This window comes from Podarcis tiliguerta, assembly GCF_965153285.1.
Source record: "Podarcis tiliguerta genome assembly, chromosome: 5".
NCBI lineage: Eukaryota > Metazoa > Chordata > Lepidosauria > Squamata > Lacertidae > Podarcis > Podarcis tiliguerta.
Window position 1 is genome coordinate 4,854,365 of NC_139538.1, and position 21,855 is coordinate 4,876,219.

A 21,855-nucleotide genomic window follows, 5' to 3' on the forward strand; every position below is an offset into this window, starting at 1 on the left:
AATATGCATCCCTGCACACAGAAAACCAGCTTGCCAGGGGAAGGGTTGTGGCCTCACCTCCCTGTCTTGCTGGCTTTCTGAATAAAGCGACTCATTTTACCTGGAGGGGGCGACGGTGGTGGAGGCGCCTCACCTGCATTCCAAAGCAGACCAAGCAGCAAAGAATGTGCTGTTCCTGGAAATGGGCCTTCATCTTTATTTAGCCTTTGCGAGGCAAACTAGGGCAAAGTTTCAGTCCACCTCTGGTCCACCTGCTGAACAACTCCGTGTGCCACCTTCAGCCTCAACATCGTGTGTTTTAAATTATCACCAGTGAAGATTGCTTAATTGGTCATTGCCCCGAGTAATGTGGGGCTTGAGTCACGGAGCAAAAGTGCATCTCCACCAAAGAGGGAGAGATCTTGGGGCGTGAGGCGCCCCCTAGTGACTGCCTGGTGGCACTGCTGCTTTGCTCTCCCGTTGAGCCAGAGATTGTTCCCCTTCCCCTCTGTTGTGTGAGCAGCACACACTGCCTTGCGAAAGGGGCACATGTTGGCAGCTATGCGCAGGAGCCTTTCTCAAAGGCTGTGGCTTTGCTCCGAGGCATGCTTTCAGAGGAAGAAGGCGTTCCTTTTTGAGCAAAAGCCCATTTCACTTCCACAGCTTCAGGCACCGCATTGCTGCGTGTCGTTTACATCTTTGGCATCTTTGCTTCAGTGGCTGTTTTGGATTTTGTTATGGGGGCTTGGCTTTGATGTTCCTTTTGTGGCTTCCTTCATATCAGTTAGTTCAATTGTGATAGCATTATTGGTTTCGTGTCGTGGATTGTAAGCCGCGTTGAGTATCTTTGCAAATTAAGCAGGCTATATATCTACTTCAGTGGGATGCGGGTGGCGCTGTGGGTTAAACCACAGAGCCTAGGACTTGCCAATCAGAAGGCCGGCGGTTCAAATCCCCGTGATGGGGTGAGCTGTCGTTGCTCGGTCCCTGCTCCTGCCCGCCTAGCAGTTTGAAAGCACATCAAGGTGGAAGTAGATAAATAGGTACCGCTCTGGTGGGAAGGTAAACGGCGTTTCCGTGCGCTGCTCTGGTTCTCCAGAAGCGGCTTAGTCATGCTGGCCACATGACCCGGAAACTGTACACCGGCTCCCTCGGCCAATAAAGCGAGATGAGCGCTGCAACCCCAGAGTCGGCCACGACTGGACCTAATGGTCAGGGGTCCCTTTGCTTCAATATTTTAGCATATCAGGAATTTACAACAGAATGTGATTTACAGGCAGCCCTGTTCAACCAAGACGTTTACAAAAACTTTACCTTTATATCTACTTCAACAACAACAACACAAGTATTATTATTAATTAGGCTTCTCTGCTCACACCACAATTCACTAAAACAGGGTTTCCCAAACCAGTCTCCTGTATAACAAGGAAGGAGACTGCAGAAACCACTGAAGGCACAGGTGGATAATCCTCACCCTTTTGGCTTGTCTGCTAGAAGGCTCCGTAACTCAGTGACAGAGCACCTGCCTTGCTTGCAGATGGTCCCGGGTTCAATCGCTGGCATGTCCAGATGGAGCTGGAGGGGAGCCCCCACTTGAACTCCTGGAGAGGTGCTGCCCGTCAGTGTCAGAGGACCGGGGGCTTGACTCCTGCATAGAGCAGCTTCCTGTGTACCTAAAGACCAGCAGGTGCATCTCAGGAGGAAGGAATTTGGCATTACGGTAAGGCGATCTTTCGGCTTGCGAGACGGAAAAATCCCACCTCTTCTGCCCCTGCAGGCTGTTCTGTGGGTTCTTCTGACTCCCTCCCCAGAGCACGTTTCAGGGGGCACAGCAGGGAGAAGGAATAATAATAATAATAATAATAATAATAATAATAATAATTTATTATTCATACCCTTCCCATCTGGTTGGGTCTCCCCAGCCACCCTGGGCAGCTTCCAACAAAGTATTAAAATACAGTGGTCTATTAAACATTAAAAGCTTCCCTAAACAGGGCTGTCTTCAGATGTCTTCTAAAAGTCTGGTAGTTGTTCTTATCTCTGACATCTGGTGGGAGGGCGTTCCACAGGGCGGGCGCCACCACCGAGAAGGCCCTCTGCCTGGTTCCCTGTAACTTGGCTTCTCGCAGTGAGGGAATCTCCAGAAGGCTCTTGGCACTGGACCTCAGTGTCTGGGCAGAACAATGGGGGTGGAGACGCTCCTTCAGGTATACTGGACCAAGGCCGTTTAGGGCTTTAAAGGTCAGCACCAACACTTTGAATTGTGCTCAAAAACGTACTGGGAGCCAATGTAGATCTTTCAAGACCAGTGTTATGTGGTTTCGGTGGCTGCTCCCAGTCACCAGTCTAGCTGCCGCATTCTGGATTAGTTGTAGTTTCCAGGTGACCTTCAAAGGTAGCCCCACAAAGGAAAGCTGTGTTGCATGAGGGGAAGACCCTGTGCAGGGTGTTTGCTGCTGGCGCTTATTAGTTGAATCCCGTCCAGATATATAGCTATAGATAGCTAATATTGATAGCTGCTGAGATCACTGATAAACTTTTGAAAGAATGAAATCTAACTTGGACCCTTTTATGGTTTCTGCTACTGAAGCTCCAGGTTTGTGCTTCTCCACCGGGTCTACAATAATGTGCAAGAAGTGTGGTCCTCCTGGGCTCTCTTACACAAACACAATCACTCACACAATCTTCCACACCAACAGGCCTTGTGTCATCCCCCTTCCCTTCTCCCACCAGCTGCGTTCAGTGGCTGAATGTGTTAAACTGTGTTAGGTCTCAGATGCACAGCTGCAGCGGTGCCACTCTGCCCTGGCCCTCACCCTTTGCCAGGCCAACCAGCAAGCGGATGACGGGTGCATTGAAAACACACCTCGGCACTTCAAGCCAAAAAGAAAACGTTTGGTGGGTTCAGTGTTGCTGTAATAGCTGAGCGTTCCTGTCCTGTAGCGCCCGCTTTGTGTGCCTCTCTGTTGCTTCATTCAGCATAGCGAGGGCACGCCTGCCCTGCCTGCCCCCTGGTGCGGATGGCCAGTCCCTCGCCCTCATCTCCCTTCTCCTTGCTGGTCCGCTCCAGATGCAGCAGCCTCTCAGGTCCAGCACCTGGCAGTGGAGAGAATCTCTGGGCTCTCCTCCTCTTGTGTCTCCTTCCATGTGCCCACAGCCTTTCCCACTGCAAAGGAGCGAAATGGCCGCTTTAAGACTTTAGAGGGCTCTGTGTCAGTGATGGATGGAGAGGCAGCTTTCTGTGGTTTCAAAGGCACAAAGCCTCTGATGCGGAATGGAATTGAAAAGTCAACTTGGAGCTGGGGGTGGGGTGGGGGGTGAAGGAGGATTCATGGTGTGCCCGGGCTGTCAAATCGGGGCACCCTGGGGAACTACCCCTGCTGGTGCTACGGAAAGGCGGGAAGAATTCCACGGGGCTCACTGAATGCCCACTTTTTTCTTCAGACCTCCCCCTCCCTTGCTTTTTTTGTTCTGTTTGTCAGTGGCCTTGGGCACATCACTTAATGGAGGATTTGCGGTCTGCCAGCAGCTCAAAGGGGCCCCCCTCCCTCGAACAATGGAGGTTTCAAACACGTTGGAAGTTTCGTCAGTCTCCTCTCCCAGCACGCATAGCTAATCTTGTTAGAGGTGACCTCCGGGGCTGGGACTTGCATTGTTGCCGCAGTTTTTGTCCGGTGCTTGAGTGACGATCCACATTGGGGCGCAGTCATGCATCCCCTAATTTAATCACCCACTTTGGTCCTCTGTTCCTCTCCCAGAGGGCCCTGAGTCCTCGGGGGAAACCGATTCCGGCTATTTTGAGAAAAGCAGAGGGAAGGGTTTGCAGGAGCTGCTGTTGCTGCTGCTTTGGCGATCCCTCGTAGCCGAGTAAGGTTGTCTTCCATGAACACGGTCTTAAAACAGTGAGTCCATAAGTGACTGCGGAGGCCAATTCTGGATACACACGTCCTTCCACAGTGGGGACATTGGTTTCCAGGAGGGAGTTGATCCTGGTGAGCGTTTGCCAAGCGTGCCTTCCTCTTAGCACGTTTCTCCCTTTTGTCCTGAGTTCGAGCTTCTTCAAAGCCCATGACACCTTCGGTAAAGGCTGTTCTCCCATTGGAGCGCTCACAGGAGCAATAGGGGCTAATTAATGGAAGGCGTTTTCCCCCCCTGCCGCTAATGCTGAATTATCCTGCTTTTCCTCCTCGCCCTGTGAATTTCTCCTTGAATGCTTTTCCAGGGCAAGAGCCGGGATTGGGGTTGAAGACTTAAAAGAAAACACCACGGATGGAAAATTTGCTGCGAGAGCCGTTCATCTCCTCCTTAAAAAAAAAAAATTAGAATAGAATAAAATAAACTTTTTGGATAAATAATTCGTTTTGAGAGCTCGAGTGTCCATTAAATGTGGTATTAGTTTCTGCTCCTTAAAACCTACTTCTGAAAAGGAACGTGGCCAAATTGCAGGCTGACTTTACCCTACCAAGTTCCCCAGATGTGTGAAACCAGCCAGCAGAAAGGCGTGGGATGCTTGGGAATAGAGCGAGTGCAGGGCTGAGCTCCTTCAAAGAACCATCTCTCCCTCCCTGCTGCCACCACAGCGAGGAGTATTTTTAGAGTTCACCCAGGGAAGCATCTCCCTGTCTTAACACCTGACCCAGCTTCTAGGCTTGTCTTTGCCTTCTTCTGCTCCATAACAGGGTTTGGGGTCCCTGTTTACCATTTGAACCTCATGCATGCTTAGCGTGCTTTGCTGCCTTTGCACTGTTGGTTCTCACAACGACCCTGAGAGGTGGGCCACCAACATTCCCGGTTCACAGGTAGGATTGCCGAGGCAAGAGATGTAGCGAGTTGCCTTGGCACTGTCCAGTGGTGCTCTGCAGGGATTGCTTGAAGCAGCCATGTTTGGGGAGCCCCAGCGGAGCTCCAGGGAAGAGAGTCCCCCTAGATTTCTGTGCAGTGCCTCTGGGTTCTTCCCTCGTGAGCCTCTCTGATGATGCAAAGCAGGCATGGCAGCCGGAGAGAAGCTTTGGCTGGAGTTTGAACCCAGGGCTCTGTCAGCCTGATGGGCAAGCTGCTGCCCTGCGCTGGATCGCCTAATAAATATCCTCTCCTCTGGCTGAGGCTTGGCGCGCGGCGGCCAGTTTTCCATCTGAACTTTCCCACCACTCTCCTTTGTTGTGGTCAAGATTGAGTAGGTGGAAGGAAGAGTGACGTCAAAGTTCCTAGATTTGCAAGTGGCTCTAAAAGCACCGTTTATATTGGAGGCATGCGCGTATATCTATATATATGGAAAAGAAAATGTTTGGCAAAAAAATTGCGATCCTGCCTGTGAACCATGACCACAGCCGCTGAACGGGGGGGCGGGAGGGGGGGACCATGTTGAATCTCCAGCGAAGCAGCACATTCAAAAAGAGAAGGTTTATAAATGGGGCTCTTTGTGCTCTGAGCTTAAGCAAGTTTTGAAAATCAGCTGCAGGGGAACCCAAATTCCATCCGATGAAAAGCTGAATTTGGGGGACCCAAATTGATTATGCAAATGAATGGCATTTAAATCCGCTCTCAAGCCCAGCGCAGAGCAAGACAAAGAGAGACCGAAGCCTTCAAGTTTCCTACAACTTTCATCATCCCACCCCCACTATTTTAAGTTTGGTTTCACAGCCATAGGGACTAGAACCTCTCCTTTAAAAAAAATTATTGAGGTAGAAGTGTTGAATTTTATACTCTGTATCGGATTATGAGCTTTGGTGGTGTTGCTCACAGAACCCCAGGGCTCACACACAGCCCTGTGTTTTGGTGTCTGTCCAATGTGTGGCACCTGTATGTTTCCCCATCACACTTCCCTTTTTCAAAAGGATGGGTTTTGCCCCCCCCCGGGGGGGAGGGCTGCAACTCAGCCACCTTCTCGCTTTCCATTCATGCGGGGAAAAATGCTGTGCTGTGTCCACTCTGGCGTGCCTTTAGGAAAGACATGCTTCTATTTCTGTCAAGTGCAGAAGGTTGCCCTGGGCGCAGAGCCAAGGTTACTGTGACAAAACCCTTTCTCTTAGGGGAAAGTTCGTATGTTCTTTACTGAAGGCAGGCACAGCCGAGTGAAAAGCAGGCTAAGGGCCAGAATGTTTTTAACTTAAACCTTTCGCTGGTCAGCGGATCATCATCCAGATAAGATCATCATCCAGATAAGGGTGGCTGAAGCTGCTGCACAGCAGAACGGTTTACTTGCTCTGGCTAGAAGCAGCTCTTGCAGTCTTGAGCGAAAAGAAGCTGCCCTGCTCAAGATCTTTTTGTGCCTAGAGATGCTAGGGACAGTCGGAAGCTGCCGCCTACCAGATCGGGCCTAGCTCAGCGTCTATAATTTGTTGTTGTTGTTGTTTAGTCCTTTAGTCGTGTCCGACTCTTCGTGACCCCATGGACCAGAGCACGCCAGGCACTCCTGTCTTCCACTGCCTCCCGCAGTTTGGTCAAACTCATGCTGGTAGCTTCAAGAACACTGTCCAGTCATCTCGTCCTCTGTCGTCCCCTTCTCCTTGTGCCCTCCATCTTTCCCAACATCAGGGTCTTTTCCAGGGAGTCTTCTCTTCTCATGAGGTGGCCAAAGTCTTGGAGCCTCAGCTTCAGGATCTGTCCTTCCCGTGAGCACTCAGGGCTGATTTCCTTCAGAATGGAGAGGTTGGATCTTCTTGCAGTCCATGGGACTCTCCAGAGTCTCAAGAGTCTCCTCCAGTAGCAGCGTCTGTAATAAATAATAATAATAATAATAATAATAATAATAATAATAATAATACCTTTTATTTATACTCTGCCCTCCCCGGCCAGAGCCGGGCTCAGGGCTGCTAACACCAGTAAAATTACAGTAAAAACATAATAGGGGGGGGGGGAAACCAATTTAAAATACAGGTTAAAATGCAATTTAAAATGCAGCCTCATTTTAAAAGTACATGCTTCTAGTGAATGGACCCAGGAACTTCTGCATGCCGAGCGCATGCTCTGCCCCTGAGCTGTGGCCCCTGCCCCCAGGAGCATGGCAAGCTTCTTTCGCTGCCCATTCTGCCTGGAAGTGGCTCTCCAGAGTCCTGGCAAGGGCCCTTAGGGTGCCCCCCATGTGCATGGAGCTTTGCAAAAGATAAGCCACACCCCCTTTCTCAAAACCTGCTGCAGGAGCTAGCGAGATCTGTAGTACCTTAAAATCAGAACACATTCTTCCAAAATGCATAACAATCTTCAGCCCGTGGCAGCCTGGCTAATCCCTTTTTCCTCCACCCGTTGCCTCTTCTGACTCCGCTGTTGAGATACAGGCTACATGGCAGGTATTTCTCTTGCAAAGGCAGTTCATCTTTGGCCCTGCAGATGTTGCTGGACAAGGTAAATACTTCTCACAACACATCACACCTTTTAATGGCCCTGTTGAATTCTCAGTCAGGGCAGCGATAAGATTTCTCCCACCACCTCAATGAAGAAGAAGAAGAAGAAGAAGAAGAGTTTGGATTTGATATCCCGCCTTTCACTCTCTTTAAGGAGTCTCAAAGCGGCTAACATTCTCCTTTCCCTTCCTCCCCCACAACAAACACTCTGTGAGGTGAGTGAGGCTGAGAGACTTCAGAGAAGTGTGACTGGCCCAAGGTCACCCAGCAGCTGCAGGTGGAGGAGCGGAGACGCAAACCCAGTTCCCCAGATTACGAGACTACTGCTCTTAACCACTACACCACACTGGCTCTCAATGCTTACTTGTAGGTGAAATGAGGACCCCAACCCAGGTCTGTTGCACAGGACCACAAAACTAGGAGGTTGGGATAAGATGAGAGGAAGGATGCACCCTGTTTTAGGGCCTGATCTTCATCATGTGACACCAGACAACTTTGGGGTAAGAACACATGGGGACCGAGCCTCGGTTTGTTAGGAGGCATTCAACCTGTTCACCAGGAGTGGGCTAGGAATTTCTTCCATGCAGCCAGACAGAGACGATGCAAATTGGAAGAACGTCAGACTTCCTTTTGTTTCTGACAGTGTGCTGAAGGTTACAGGAGAGCGTTTAAAAATGGAGACCTAGAAACTTATGTTTGACTAACTTTAACCACCGTTGGTTATGTTCCTGCCAAGCCAAGCTGCCCCCTATGCCACCTCTGGCATTTTTCTGCTCATGTGGTGCTGAAGGCGTTTGCCACCCTCAAGAAATCCCAACTAGTCTTCTTGGCAGCTCTTATTCAGGGGCCTATGACATCTTAATTTATCAGCGAGCCTCTTTGGGTAGGTGAGCCTCTGTTGTTCTCAGCCTTCCCAATCCCCCTCATTCCCACCGAATCCGCCCCCCGGCCCCCCGGCATGAAGAACGGCCCTTTTGTGCCCAGTGCCAATGAGCTGGAAAGGGCGATTTGTCAGGCACGGAGACTGCTGCGCCGCAGCGCTCTCCTCCGAAGAATGCGTCCGGGTGATGGATGAGCTCCGTGTCTCTCTACCCTGCCGCAAGTTGAACCTGGTGGCAAGTTGACGGAACAAAATGACGGCAGGCATATATCCCAGAAACGGCTTGCCGTGACGGGATCCAGCAGGGCCTCACCTCGTTGTCCTTTCTGCGGGATGCTCCCGCGGTCCCTAAGCGCGGAAGCAGCAGTGAACTTTGCCTTTGTGAGCAGAGGGGCCTCCTCGGAGGCTTTTGTCAGAGCTCACTTGGACCTGGAGCCCCACAAATACAGGGTGGGGTGTTGGGCAGCTGGACCAATTTCTGTCACTCATTATGGTCTGCAGCCTGCAAGTTTAGCATCGCAACATTTAGAAATTTCCTCCTTCTGAGTCAGACCTCACAAGCCCCGGCATGTCTACTCTCCATGGCAGACACCCCCCCCCCCAAATATTTAATTTGAATTTTATATTTATTTTTGGTTTGGAGAATAACTGGATGGTGTGAGCCTCCCCTGCCCTATGGTGTGGCTTACATTGCTCCGTGAGAAAACTGGTCTAGCTTTCCAGGGTGGCAGGGATTCAAATGCCCAGCTCGCCACAGGGCCTCCTCCCAAGGCCGCTCCCGATGCAAAATCTGCCTGGATGTCCCATGTGACGAATCCCAGTGGCGCGACATCAAGTTGCGGCTGGTCGACCTGCGCCAGATGAGGCTGAGGCCTCGGAACAAACTGGAGAATCCAGCTTGTGGGTGTATTGGGCTTTGGTACACAAATAGCCGGGTTTGAATAAAATTGCAGGTTTGCACCTGTGCAGAGATGTGTGGACTCTGTAGCGGCTGCACCTTGGGCAGTCTTAATTAGGGTCAGGGGAGGTCAGGGGAGCTCGGCTGCTTCGATTTCCACTTGCTGCCTTGCAGGGGAGTGCGAATTGGCTCCGCGTCTAATGAGCCAGCATGCTGGCTGTGCAAAGGGCCCACTGGGGGAAGGGCGACTTAATAAAGCCTTTGCTCTTTCACAGGCTGTTAATTTTACTTCTCGGATTTTCTTCGGGTCCAGCAACTGTCTGCAAATAAAGCCAGTCTCTCTGTGGTGTTTGCTTCGTTTTGCAAAGGTCAGGTCTGCCGTCCATTCTCCAAAATGTCCAGAAGCGTTGAGGGCAACCTGCGGCTCACTCCAGGAGTCCTCCTTGTGAAAACCGTTTCATTAGCATCTCTGCCACACCTCATCAGGCTAGATCAGAATAGCTCCCTCTGCACGCAAGGCAGACTGCCAAGAGGTTATCCAGCCCTAAAGAGCTTCTTCTCTAAGAGCCGTTAGTCTCCCTGGAGGCCATGAGTGTTTGGTGGGGGACAGGACTCCTATAATTGAATGGGGGGGGGGGGAGAAAGATTCCCACTCACACAAGACCAATGTGTCCGGGAGAAGATAAATGAGGAACGTGCTCCTTGACATACCAGTTTTCTGTGTGCAGGAAAGGCTTTTGTTTGAAGTAGGCTTATTTGAGAATTTCACTTGGTTTGCACTAGTAAGCAAAGTTGTCCACTCCAGTGTTTGCTTCCCAGACTAATGTGCAGATTGCGAGGCGCTTATCCTTCCGATTGTGCTCTGAATTTTGTGTTTCCGTTCTCGGCTATAAAAGATGCTGCAAAAATGTGTTTGGGGTGGGGGAATGTGTGCAATTTAAAATGTGCGTTTTCATGTCTCTTTTGCTAAGTTCAGAAAGCATGACCAAATGGGCTGGTAATTGAACACATGCAAAATGGGCACATCATAGAATTATGGAGTTGGAAGGGACCATGAGGGTCGTCTAGTCCAACCCCCTGCCGTGCAAGAATCTTTTTGCCCAACGTGGGGCTCGAACCCACAACCCTGAGATTAAGAGTTCACACTCTTATCAACTGAGCTATCTTGCTGGCAATGTGTGCCACCCTTAGTTTGACAGAGCATTCGTTTGCCAATGTGAATCCTGATCTGTAGGGAACCCTTGGCGAGCACTTGGCCAAGGTGGTAGGATTCTGGGCTGCTTCACTGCAGACAGCGCAGAGGGTGCTCTCACACACCCTTCTATGAAAAACCTCCCTGCATTTAATAGACTAGTGGATGAGGGAAAGGGCTATGCTCTATCTTCAACCCTGATATGCTAGATTAAAGGTAAAGGGACCCCTGACCGTTAGGTCCAGTCGCGGACGACTCTGGGGTTGCGGTGCTCATCTCGCTTTACTGGCTGAGGGAGCCGGCGTACAGCTTCCGGGTCATGTGGCCAGCATGACTAAGCCGCTTCTGGTGAACCAGAGCAGCGCACGGAATCACCACTTACCATCCCCCCAGAGCGGTACCTATTTATCTACTTGTACTTTGACGTGCTTTCGAACTGCTAGGTTGGCAGGAGCAGGGACTGAGCAATGGGAACTCACCCTGTCGCGGGGATTTGAACCACCGACCTTCTGATTGGCAAGCCCTAGGCTCTGTGGTTTAACCCACAGCACGACCCGGTTTTTATTTAAATGTGGCAAAGCATTCAAAAACATGGCATGTTTGCGTGCGCGCAAACACACATGCTACTCTTCCTCCTCTTCTGGGAAGGGCCACAGCTCACTGGTGGAGTTTGCATGCAGGAAATCTCAGGTTCGATCCCCAGGATCTCCAAGTAAGGTAGGAAAAGACCCCCTGCCTGAGCTCCTGGAGAACCACCATCAGCCGCAGTCAACAATATTGAGTTCAGTGGAACAGTAGAAGGCAGCTTCCTCCATGCCGACAATTGACCAGCCCAGCGCTGCTCTCAGGGACTGGCGGAGAATCATACTTGGGTTGGAGAAAGACTTTTTGCTTAGATTGAATGGGCCTGAGAATCTGGGCGCGCTCTCTCTCTCTCTCCTGCACACACCCGCATTTCCCCCCTTCCTGACACTCTTGTCCCTGTCTGGCTTGGCTCAATTGCTCGAGTCATCTGTTTGAGGAACCTGTGTCCCTCGAGGATTCCATCTCCCAGCAGCCAGCATGACCCAGGATGATGGGAAATGTAGTCCCACGACATCCGCATAGCGGCATGGTCCCCAGACCCTGGCTGTAGGAACAGGGGATGGTTCATTCTCTCCTTAGACCAGCCATGGTTTGGATGGCTACCTCCTCACCCCTTTCCCTTTCAAACCCATTCCAGCCGTTTGGGGGGGAGCAGCTCTAAGTAAGCCCCAATGTGTGTTTATTAGTGAGTTTCTTGTTCAGAAACTCCACCGTCCTTTAACAAAATCTGTGCAGAGCTGTATTGAATTCCATTCTTCCTCCTCCTCCTCCTCCTCTTCTTCTTCTTCTTCTTCTTCAGTGTAGTAGCCAAATGAGTTTTTCCCTGCCTCAAATGAACTGGCCTTAGATAACACAAGACTTGACCCACTATTCCGAAACCCTTTCTTGGATTTCCAGCAAACAATCCCTCCCAGCCCCTCCTGGGCTCCCCACGTTTTTTCCAGGTCACCCTGTGCAGCCCCCTGCTGGACACGGGGCCAAACTGCAAGCTCTTCCAACTGGCTTTTGGATTAGCTCTGTGCCAAAGGAAGAATTTGTCGCCTTTCCCTTTGTGGTTTTCCTCCTCTCTCTTTCTCTCTCCCTCCCCAATGTGCTTGGAGGGCCGCAGGGCAGAAACTTTCAGAGAAAGAGGCTCGTGGGAAGTCCGGCCGCTGGGGGAAGAATCCTGTACCCGCGAGGAGGCGCAGAGCTGCTTCTTGCAGGGCCATGGATGTGTGTGGGTGGTGGACTTGGAGTGTGTTCGAAGGTGGTGGGGGAGGGAGCTGTCATGACCCACGCCATTTCGGGAGAACCGCAAACACTTTATAGCAACAAAGGAGTGGAAAAAGCCAGTGCTTTTTCTGCAAGGCATGTGACTCTGTCTTCCCTGAGGTTTGGAGCCCTGCTCTATGTTCCAGGCCTCAGCGGTTGAGTGTCAGCCTTGGTGAGGTTGGTCTCTCCCCTTAGCCTTTCATGGGGTTGCTGCCGCGGCTGAGAACATCACCTAAATGTGGTTGTGTGTGTGTTGTTTTTTTAAAAAAAATCTTTCTCTTTCCCCCCACCTCCCTCCTTCCTTCCTTCCTTTCTTTCGTTCTCCTCCTTTCTGCAGCTGAAACTCTCGTTTACTTTGGACAAGGAGAGCGGGATGCCACAAGGATGTTACATCTATCAGTACCGGGACAGCAACAAGTAAGGCCTGCAAAAACCCTACACAACTAGTGTGTGTAAGTGTGTCGGAGGAACAGGAGCGCAAAGCAGATGCCTGACCCCTTCTCGCTGGCACTGGGGAATCAGAACTGCTTGGGCACGTAAGGGGCACAGGGGATTTTTGGACTGCCTTCTGCTTCTTTGCTTCCCACCCTTCCTCTTGGAAACTCAGGGTGGCAGTTTAGCCTTTCAGCAACAGCCTTGTAAGGTAGACTAGGGCAATGACTGTTTGCCTCCCCACGAGCCACGTAGTTAAACGTGGATTGGAACCTCGGAACGACTGCATTTGCAGCCCAGCCCAGGCGTGTCCTCCGAGGCAAACAAATGTGGCACCCCTACCGGGGGTTCGGCAAACTATTGGTGGGTTGGGATCTAAGATAGGTGGGCAAAGCAGCACTCCCACCATAGAAATATCTGTTTTGTTTTGTTTAAATGGATCCCCAATTGCACGCTTGGGTGAAAGATGAATCCCAGGTCTGAACACATTGAAGACTACCGCAGCCAGCTGGGGGTTGTCACTTTGCTTGCAGGTAGGCTGCAGTAGTTGCAGCATTAGCTGCTCTTGAAAGACAAAATTCTGGTGGGTGGCGAATTTGGGAGTTGAGGGGTGGAAGCTTGCAGGCGAGGGGGCAGAGGAGAGTTATAGATTGGCACTGCCAACCCAGCCCAGATACAGGAGCACAGTGGGATATACAGGCAGAGGAAACATTCTGCTCATTCAGGGTTCACAGCTATTGCCTGTGTTTGCAAACATTCTGCCACCCAGGCCAGGCCAGGATAGGGTGGGAAACGTCAGTCCCAGGCCCTGAGCGTGGCCCTCCCTGCCTCTCTGTCTGGCCCTCAGGACTCTCGACTTGCCACGCCCTTCTCTGGCCCTGCCCTTCTCTAGAGACATTGCGTGACTGTCGTGTGACCTTGAAACTCTTGAATGCATGGATGCAGGATGAAGTATGGTCTCTGCCCACTTTCGATGCACCCTCCACAAGGGAATGTGCTCAACACCCAACACAACCGTCTGTGTCACAAGCACAAAGCAAGAACTGGGAATGCGCAGCGCATCACTGAAAAGAGTGAGCCGGTTTAGCCATAGGCAACAGGTGAAGTAACACTGTGTGTTATAAGGAGAAGGAATTTGGCATCTAGAAAACATTTTCCCCTTGTACGTCTGCTCCCCACTAGACATGCACAGAAAGTACTTTTTCATACAGTGCAGGAAAGAAACATACTCTTCCTCCCTCCCTGTTTGTTTGGGGGTTTTTCAGCTGCAAGGAAGTTGGAGCAACCACTTCTGCTTTTGAATTAGCCTAATTCCTCATTGCATCTGAAGTCAGGGAACTGTGGTTTGTTTTAACTTTGGTTAGGATCAACCATGGCTTTTGATCTGGGCTTGTTCACTTGCTAAAGTTTAATTAAGCTACAGTTCCTGAATTTAGGCATGATGAGGAACCGTGGCTTGTTTGAAAGCAGGTGAATTTCCTCCACGTGGCTGTGAAAGAGAAGGGGAGTGGGGAGCTTGCAGTCCCAAGCTTGTGCATTCACAAAGCAGGGTCATTCACAGAGCAAGAAGTTCAGGTTTCACATTAGCACCTGAGCCTCTTAACATCCCTGGCATCTCCAGGCAGGGTGGGGAGAAATTCCCTGTCTGGAAGCCTGGAGAACGTGTACCAGTCAGCATAGCTGACCTGTCGGACTCAGTGTAAGGCAGCTTTCTATGTTCCTAACCTGGCTTAGCTCTACCAAATCAGTGGGTCTGGAAAGCACTTTAGCCAGATGACACCCCCAGATGCTTTGAGCTTCATCTTCTAAACAGACCGGCTTTCAGTGCAACTTCCTTACTTGTTCAACTTACATACTCACAAAACTTGGGTATTTTTCTGACAATATTTTTGCCATTGAAAATCTGTTCTTTTCCCCCACCCTCCCGAAATACGCTGGAGTCCATTGATGGAAAACTTCAACCACTGCGGCCTTTTGGCATTCCTATCAAATTGGTTAATTGCAGCTTATTGTAATCTACAGTCTCAACATGGATTTCTAAAGTGGCTTAAAGCAAGTCTGTTCCAAATTACGCAGCTTGTGCATGCCACGCCAAGCGCAGCAGTTGTCGCCTGTAACGGAAACTGAGCAAGCAGCAATTAATTGAACTTTTAATGAAATGCATTCATCACTGTTTGGGCCACTGTGGGTGCATTGCTGTGCAACGTGAAAACACAACACCCACCAGAATTGAACTCTGTGTGTAATGTCCAGGTTTTTGTGCTCATAGTGCATATATGTACACACCTGTATTCCTGTAGTTTATTCAGGAATTGTGCATGTCTGTAGGAGGACCCATTTCAAATGCATTCTCCAGTGTGGATGGCTTTAGGTGGCCTCTTATCTCTCAGCCCTGGCCTGTACATTGCCTTGATATGCTTGTGTTGAAGGTGATTGATTGATTGATTGATTGATTAACTTGTAATATTGCCACCACGTATCAGTAGGATGGAAGGGACGCGGGTGGCGCTGTGAGTTAAACCGCAGAGCCAAGAACTTGCCGATCAGAAGTTCGGCGGTTCGAATCCCTGCGACGGGGTGAGCTCCCGTTGCTCGGTCCCTGCTCCTGCCAATCTAGCAGTTCAAAAGCACGTCAAAGTGCAAGTATATAAATAGATACCACTCCGGCGGGAAGGTAAACGGCATTTCCGTGCGCTGCTCTGGTTCGCCAGAAGCGGCTTAGTCATGCTGGCCACATGAAAGGGAAGCTGTACGCCGGCTCCCTCGGCCAGTAAAGCGAGATGAGCGCCGCAACCCCAGAGTCAGCCACGACTGGACCTAATGGTCAGGGGTCCCTTTACCTTTACCTATTAGTAGGATGGCTTTTTTATTATTATTGTTTTTTTAATCATGTTGCTGTTAGTTCTGCTGACTGCTCAGGTCAAAGATGCCCTGGCAACTGGGAGGACATATTGCCATAGGATTCTGCCGCCTCTTATTCAGACGGACGTTTCCATAGATGCAGCACCTCTTCTCTTGCACCCACTCAGATTCCACCCCACGCTCCACCAAATTAGCCGTTGAATCAGGCTTAGGCTGTGTTCACACTCCCACTTGCTGTGCACTTACTGCATTTCCAGTGTTCGGTTTTTAGTCTGTGCTCACATGAGGTGCGAACGCATTAGCATTTCTCTAAAGCTCGCTGTCTTGTGTTTCTTCCCCTCCTGGGGATTGTTTCCTTGAGCCCTGATCAGGGCCTGCAGCTCAGTTAACTCTGCCTGCTTCTGTTGTCGGTTTACTGGGGATTGATTGCTCAGATGAATTCATTTCCAACAGCAGTTGCCTGTTATTAAATCAAGTTCTGTCAGTAATTCATGGCACCGGATTAATTCCTTTTGGTGATTTACTACCTGACACCATTTGAGTGGGGGGGCTCCTGTCCATTTGAGTCCCCCAGCTGCTCAGCTTGCCTTTGAGTCTCATCTTCTGTAATGTTTGCTGAGATTGATTGACTTAAGCTAAATTACCTGCTTTTTGAGACATAAAGATTACCTTAATCCTGCTTCATTTGTGTCTTAGATCCTGGGATGTTTTTTTCAGTAGCTCTTGCCTTTTGACTTCTGCAACAGAGCCTCCTGCTAACCCCTGGTTGCCCCATTTGAAACCACAGCCTCAATTGACCTCAACCCCTGTGAGCATGCATGGGGTAAAGATACCCCCAAAGATACCCCCACACTGTCAATGACCCTTGGTGTGAATACAAACCAAAACCAATCGGACACTAAGGAAGCTGTGCTGATGTGAACAGCTTGGCGGGGAAGCCCTGTGAAACATACCAGAGGGTAATAATAATAATAATATTTTTTTATTTATATCCCGCCCTCCCCAGCTGAAGCCGGGCTCAGAGTGGCTAACAACAACACAGCAGTTTAAAATCAATTCATTTTAAAATCAATTCAAAATCAAATTAATGGCAACCACTGGGCTGGAGTTCTGTGAGGATTGCCAAAGGAGGGGTTCAGACTGTGCCTTGGCCAATGGCCTGGTGGAACAGCTCTGTCTTGCAGGCCCTGCAGCAAGATGTCAAGTCTGGTAGCACAGGATGCTGGACTGAATGGGCCATTGGCCTGATCCAGCCAGCTCCACTTATGGGCTGTAGGCTGTGAGCTCAACACCGGCATAAAAGGCAGCAGGACTGCATTTCGAAACACATTTGCATGTCATTGCACACATGAGTAGAGCTAGATACTTTTCCAAGTTGTGCACCGTCCGTGCTCACCGGTGGTCAGAGAGAGGGCACGGATGGCTTCCCATGGACCACATTTTCCATCAAAGCTGGTTTGGGGTGAAATGCGTGGGTGGGGGTGGGGGGAACTCTGCAGCTTTCTTGAGAAACTATGGGTTGGACGTGGGTGGTGACTAACGTTGTGTGTAGATGGCTTCACAAAGCAGAGTTGGGGGAGTTCTGAGCATGTGTGTGTGTGTACACAGCCACAATCTCTTTAGGGATGGCTGCTTCCCACTCTTTATGGTTGCAGAAGACTTTACTGGACCAAATTTGTGCTTTGAACACCTGCGTTCTGCCTTGGAAGCAACGGAAGACAGGTCCCCTATGCTCATTTCAAAGATTTTGACTCGGTAAACTTCAGACTTGCTTCAGACTCGGGATCCAGCAGATTTGGGGTTGGGAAGGCATTTTCCCGTAAGGCTGTGTGTTTTCTCCCCCCCCCCCCCTTCTCCTGTAGAACGTGGCTTGGCTCTGTCGCTCGAGTCGTCCGGAGCTACTTGCCCTTTGCTTTGGCTCCTTGTGAGCCAGCCTTGATTTTGCAGGTTAAGGGTGTCAGAGTTAAAGTGAGGAGGATCCTGTCTTGGGGTCAGGGCATGGCCCCTTGGGCTCCCTTCCCAGCCTCCAACTCAGTGGTCTTCTTTCAAACAGGGGGGCTTCTTGGCCAGATTGCCGGCTGAGTTCTAAGTAGGTCTGGCTCTGAGTTTTACGGTGGTGCTGCTGGCAATGCATTTTGTGGTCTTTCCCATATTCATGGCAAGTGATGTTTGTACTGAATCCACTAGAAATCCAGTGGGCCAGCCATAGCAAGGAGACTGCAACGCCCATGGTGGCCTTTTTGGAGGAGGTTGGCATGATCACTGCTCTGACAGCGAACTTGGGTCAAATGCGGTCTCTAGCCCTCAGTTCCCCACCTGTAACTTTGTTGGCTTAAAGAATGGGATTCAAATACTACAAATGTAAACCTGTTTCATTTCCTGGGCTCTTCCCCCTCCCCTAAGCACCTTGGGAATTGTAGTTTTTGGAGACTAGTGGTGATTCCTTGCGAGAGAACACAAACCTCTGTCCACTGCCAGGGTCCCTTGCCCTGGGGCTCATGGACCGATCTGAAACTTGGCTTCTGTTTGTGCTGTGGACATCATCTTAAGGCTGCAAAGGAGATGTTTAAAATACAGGTGGTGAGGCCACCTGCAGGGACAGAGCCACAGTCAGGTGGTAAACCTGAACCAAGCCTCCATCCCTTCCACGACGGGAATTTACTTCTGAGTCAAAATGCCCAGGCCCATTGAGGGACATGCTGCAACTTTCTGAGGATTGGTTTGAGAGGGGGAGAGTTTTGGGATGGGAGAGAAGCTGGAAAACATCTCAGGGTGGGGGGCATTTGTCATGGGATTGAGGTGGGAAGGAATAGCAGTCGCTTTTTGGGGAGCACACCTGCCCCTGCCACCATCACGCAATGCAAGCGGCAGTGGCAAAGGAAGACAAAACGAGGAGAGTGATTTCAAACACATTTCGAGCTGCAAATCCCCATCCAATACAGGCCAAAAGCTCAGGGGGCAAAGAAATCTCAACTCGGCTTTAGAGTCAATCACCCACTCCCTCCCCCCAAAAGCCCTGGCTTTCACAGCAAGATACTGATGCAGAGGACACCAACATCTCAGGCAGGAGGTTTGGCTTGGAGCTTCTCCTTGAAAGCTGGTTTTCTATGTGCAGGGAATTGTTTTAGTACAGGCACGCACACCTGGCCGGTGGGATGGTCCAGAAATGGGTTTCCCACTTCACTGAGCCCCCTGCTTGAGATGTGGCCCTAAGATTCGCTGCAGTTTCCTGGGCTGCTCCATAGATCCAGCCTGAGTTAGTGACTGGGTGCTGTGGTGGCTGGTGCCCACTGGAGCAGCCAGGGCAGAAGGTGGGGAGCCCAATCAGCGGGCGGAGACACAGCCAACTCTCTGCTGAGTTTCAACACGGGCAATGCTGAGACTAAGGAGGAGGAGGAAGATGCCACAGGCAGTGCCACCCACTGGACAGGTGGGCAGCTGAGGACCGGCTGGGAGCAGACTGAGGTTCATGAGACAGCACCGCATCTGTCCGAATGGACAGCTTCCATTGGCTGGTGGAGTGCCTGAGCTGCGTGATAATTGTCACTGAGCATCTTCTGGGGCAGTTCAGCTGCATGTCTCCAGTTCTCCCCAATTCTGTGCTGCTCTGGCCCCTGACCAAAGCAGGGCGCACATTCTTCCCTTCTGCCCCTGTTGTGAACTTAGATATTGCGTAGGTGTTGGGCACCAACAGGCCAGGCTTATGCTGTGCTTTTGCACATACGCACAAACACACACTGCGGACCAGGAGAGGAAAGGCATTTGAAAGGTTGACATTTCTGATGAGTATCAGCCCCAGGATGTTTGGAAAGAGAAGTGTCTCATTAACAACAGCCCAGCAGACATTGGCATCTTGCTAATTAAGTTCCTTGAAGACAAAGCCAGGCCTGTTCCTTGAAGCTCTGGCTGAGAGGTGAATGAGGCTCCCTGAAGACATAAACGCAGGCAACATCCAGGAAAAATTGCAGCTGCCATCACAGGGAAGATGCTGGGCGTTAAAAGGATTAGAGAGAGAAAGAGAGGGAGGGGGAGGTTTTCTGGCTGCCTGCAACAAATCTGTGCCTGTTCTGAGCTTCTGGAGGGGGTCAACCCAGCAACCTGACCTGGTAGGAGGTCAGGAAGAGTTGGAGCACCGCAACTCTCCTTAGTTTGTGCTGCCTCTGCCCTGCCCTCCTCACCAGTAACAGAGCTACCATATGTATATTTCTAAATAAGTAAAAACCAGCCTGTTTTCAGCTCTGAAACTGAGGGCAGTGTTTTTAACGCCTTCCCAGCAGATCTTTCTGGTGGGCTTGTGTTTAAGATGTGGGAATGGGCCGCAGTATCGAAGCGAAAGTCACTTCCCTAAGAGCAGAGATGGTGAACCTGGTGTGACCCATCCAGGTATTGCTGGACTCCAGCTCCCATCAGCCCCAGCCAGCATGGCCAAGGGTCAGGAATGATGGGAGTTGTAGTCCAGCAACACCTGGAAGCCTACAGGGTTCCCAGGTCTGTTATGTGGGAACCTGCCTTGGGACGCAAGATTGGAGCAGATGGCACAGTGTACCGGGGACCTGTTTGTGATTCTGCAGAGAAAACACAGCACACCGTTTCTCTAGCTTCCTTCCGAAGCCACGAGAACTAGAAATTCACTCTTTAAAACTGGTAGTGAAAGAAGGTTTCCAACTGGCCTCTGGATTTGCCAACGGGCACACGGGAACTTGGTTTGGGCAGTCCTGTACAGGTCCCCTTCTAGGAATACTTTGGCTGTTCTTACAGGCTTCCATAGGCGTCTGGTTGGTCACTGTGAGCTGGTGGCCTGATCCGGTATGCCAGGCTCCTGTGATGTTCTTATGACCTGACTCGGCTCTTCGTCATCGGTCCCAGAGGCGTCCCCACATGCTCTGCACCGCTCCAAATGAGCTGGCAGCCCCCTCTGCAGAACGGCCCGCTTCACCTTTCAGACAATGGGGAAGCCTCCCCTGAGAGCCAGCTGGGAGCCAACAAACCACAGGCTCCTTTTGGCTCTTCCCTCCCCCCCCCCCGACTGTAAAGGAACAACTTAGACTTTGACATAACACACACCTCTGGACCGTGGCCCTTTTTTGCGGAGAGAACAAGGGGCTTTGTTGCTGAGATGACTGATGAACTCCACTCAGCCATCCCTTTGCGCCAGGATTGCCTGGGGGCACCAGAAGCCCAACTCCGGAGAGAAAGAAAGCTTTGGGCTCTCTGCTTCTTGCAGCTCCTCTCTTTAGATCTAGCTCCGTCAGTGTTCTGGCAACTCCCTCACCTGTTAGTTGTGTTTATTACAAAAAAATACTGGTGTTTGTTTTCCTCCTGCCTCCCCTCCAACAGCCCAGATGGTTCCTCGCCTGCTCAGATGCACCAGTTAATCATCTTGGGTGGCAGGCGGGGAAGAAAGAGGAAGAGAGCAGACATCAATAACCTAGGGAATGTTGCAAACAGGTGAGGGAGCTGCCAAAACACGGACGGAACTCAATCCAAGACCTCTAAAGGCTGAGAAGAAAGCTGGCCTTTTCTCAACTCTCCTCTTTTGCAAGGGCTGTAGCTGGCCATAGAGTGTCTGCCTTACAAGCAGGAGGTCCCAGGTTTGATTCCCAGTGGCATCTCCAGGTAACGTTGGGCGAGACACCTGCCTGGCATCCTGGAGAGCCTCAGCCAGTCAGTGCAGGCAATAGTGAACAAGATGGACCAATGGCTTGGCTGTGTATAAGGCAGCCTCCCATGTACTTTGTTCCTGTGTAAGTCTGTACGCATTGGGTGCCCGTCCCATTCTGCCACCTGAGGCGAAATGGGAATTGCCACCTTCTGGCCATGCCGATGGCGTGCCACTTCCGGCACTTCTCCAGGTGTTGCCCATCAGCTGTCACCTTCTCACCAAGCTGCTTGGCAATAGTCTTGTAGCCCAGTCCAGCCTTGTGCAGGTCTATCTTGTCCCTGACATCCTTGGACAGCTGATGGTCTTTGGTCTTGGTCATGGTGGCTACTTTGGAATCTGCTGGATTGATTGCTTCTGTTGATAGGTATCTTTTGTACAGGTACAAGCTGGGATTACAGGTAAGACCTCTTCCTTACAGCACATACTTGTAATCTCAGCTCGTTACATACAGTGAAGATACCAGGTAGCCTGACATTTGGCTGGTTGATAGGGCATCAAATACTTATTTCACTCACTATAATGCACATCAATCTCTGACTTTTGTCTTCTGGGTTTCTGGGGGGTTTTCCTGTTGTTATTCTGTCTCTCACAGCTACAATAAACCTACCATTAAAATTATGGACTGGTCATTTCTTCGTTAGAGGGCAAAGGGGCAAATTTAGCAGGGGATCAAATACTCCCCCCCCCCCACTGTAAGGCAGCGTCCCATGTTCTTTGTTGCTGTGTAAGTCTGTATGACAAAGGTCCGTATCGTTAAAGCCATGGTTTTCCCAG

General features: G+C 50.7%; 1 protein-coding gene across 5 annotated transcripts in view; it reads left to right on the forward strand.

Moving 5' to 3' along the window:
- DIS3L2 (DIS3 like 3'-5' exoribonuclease 2) overlaps positions 1-21,855 on the forward strand; it is a 213,082-nt gene that overhangs the window by 153,679 nt on the left and 37,548 nt on the right. For all 5 annotated transcript variants that reach the window (XM_083441955.1, XM_083441959.1, XM_083441956.1 and 2 more), the window contains one exon: positions 12,463-12,542. In XM_083441955.1, coding sequence (XP_083298081.1) covers positions 12,463-12,542 — 80 coding nt within the window. The remainder of the gene's footprint in view (positions 1-12,462; positions 12,543-21,855) is intronic.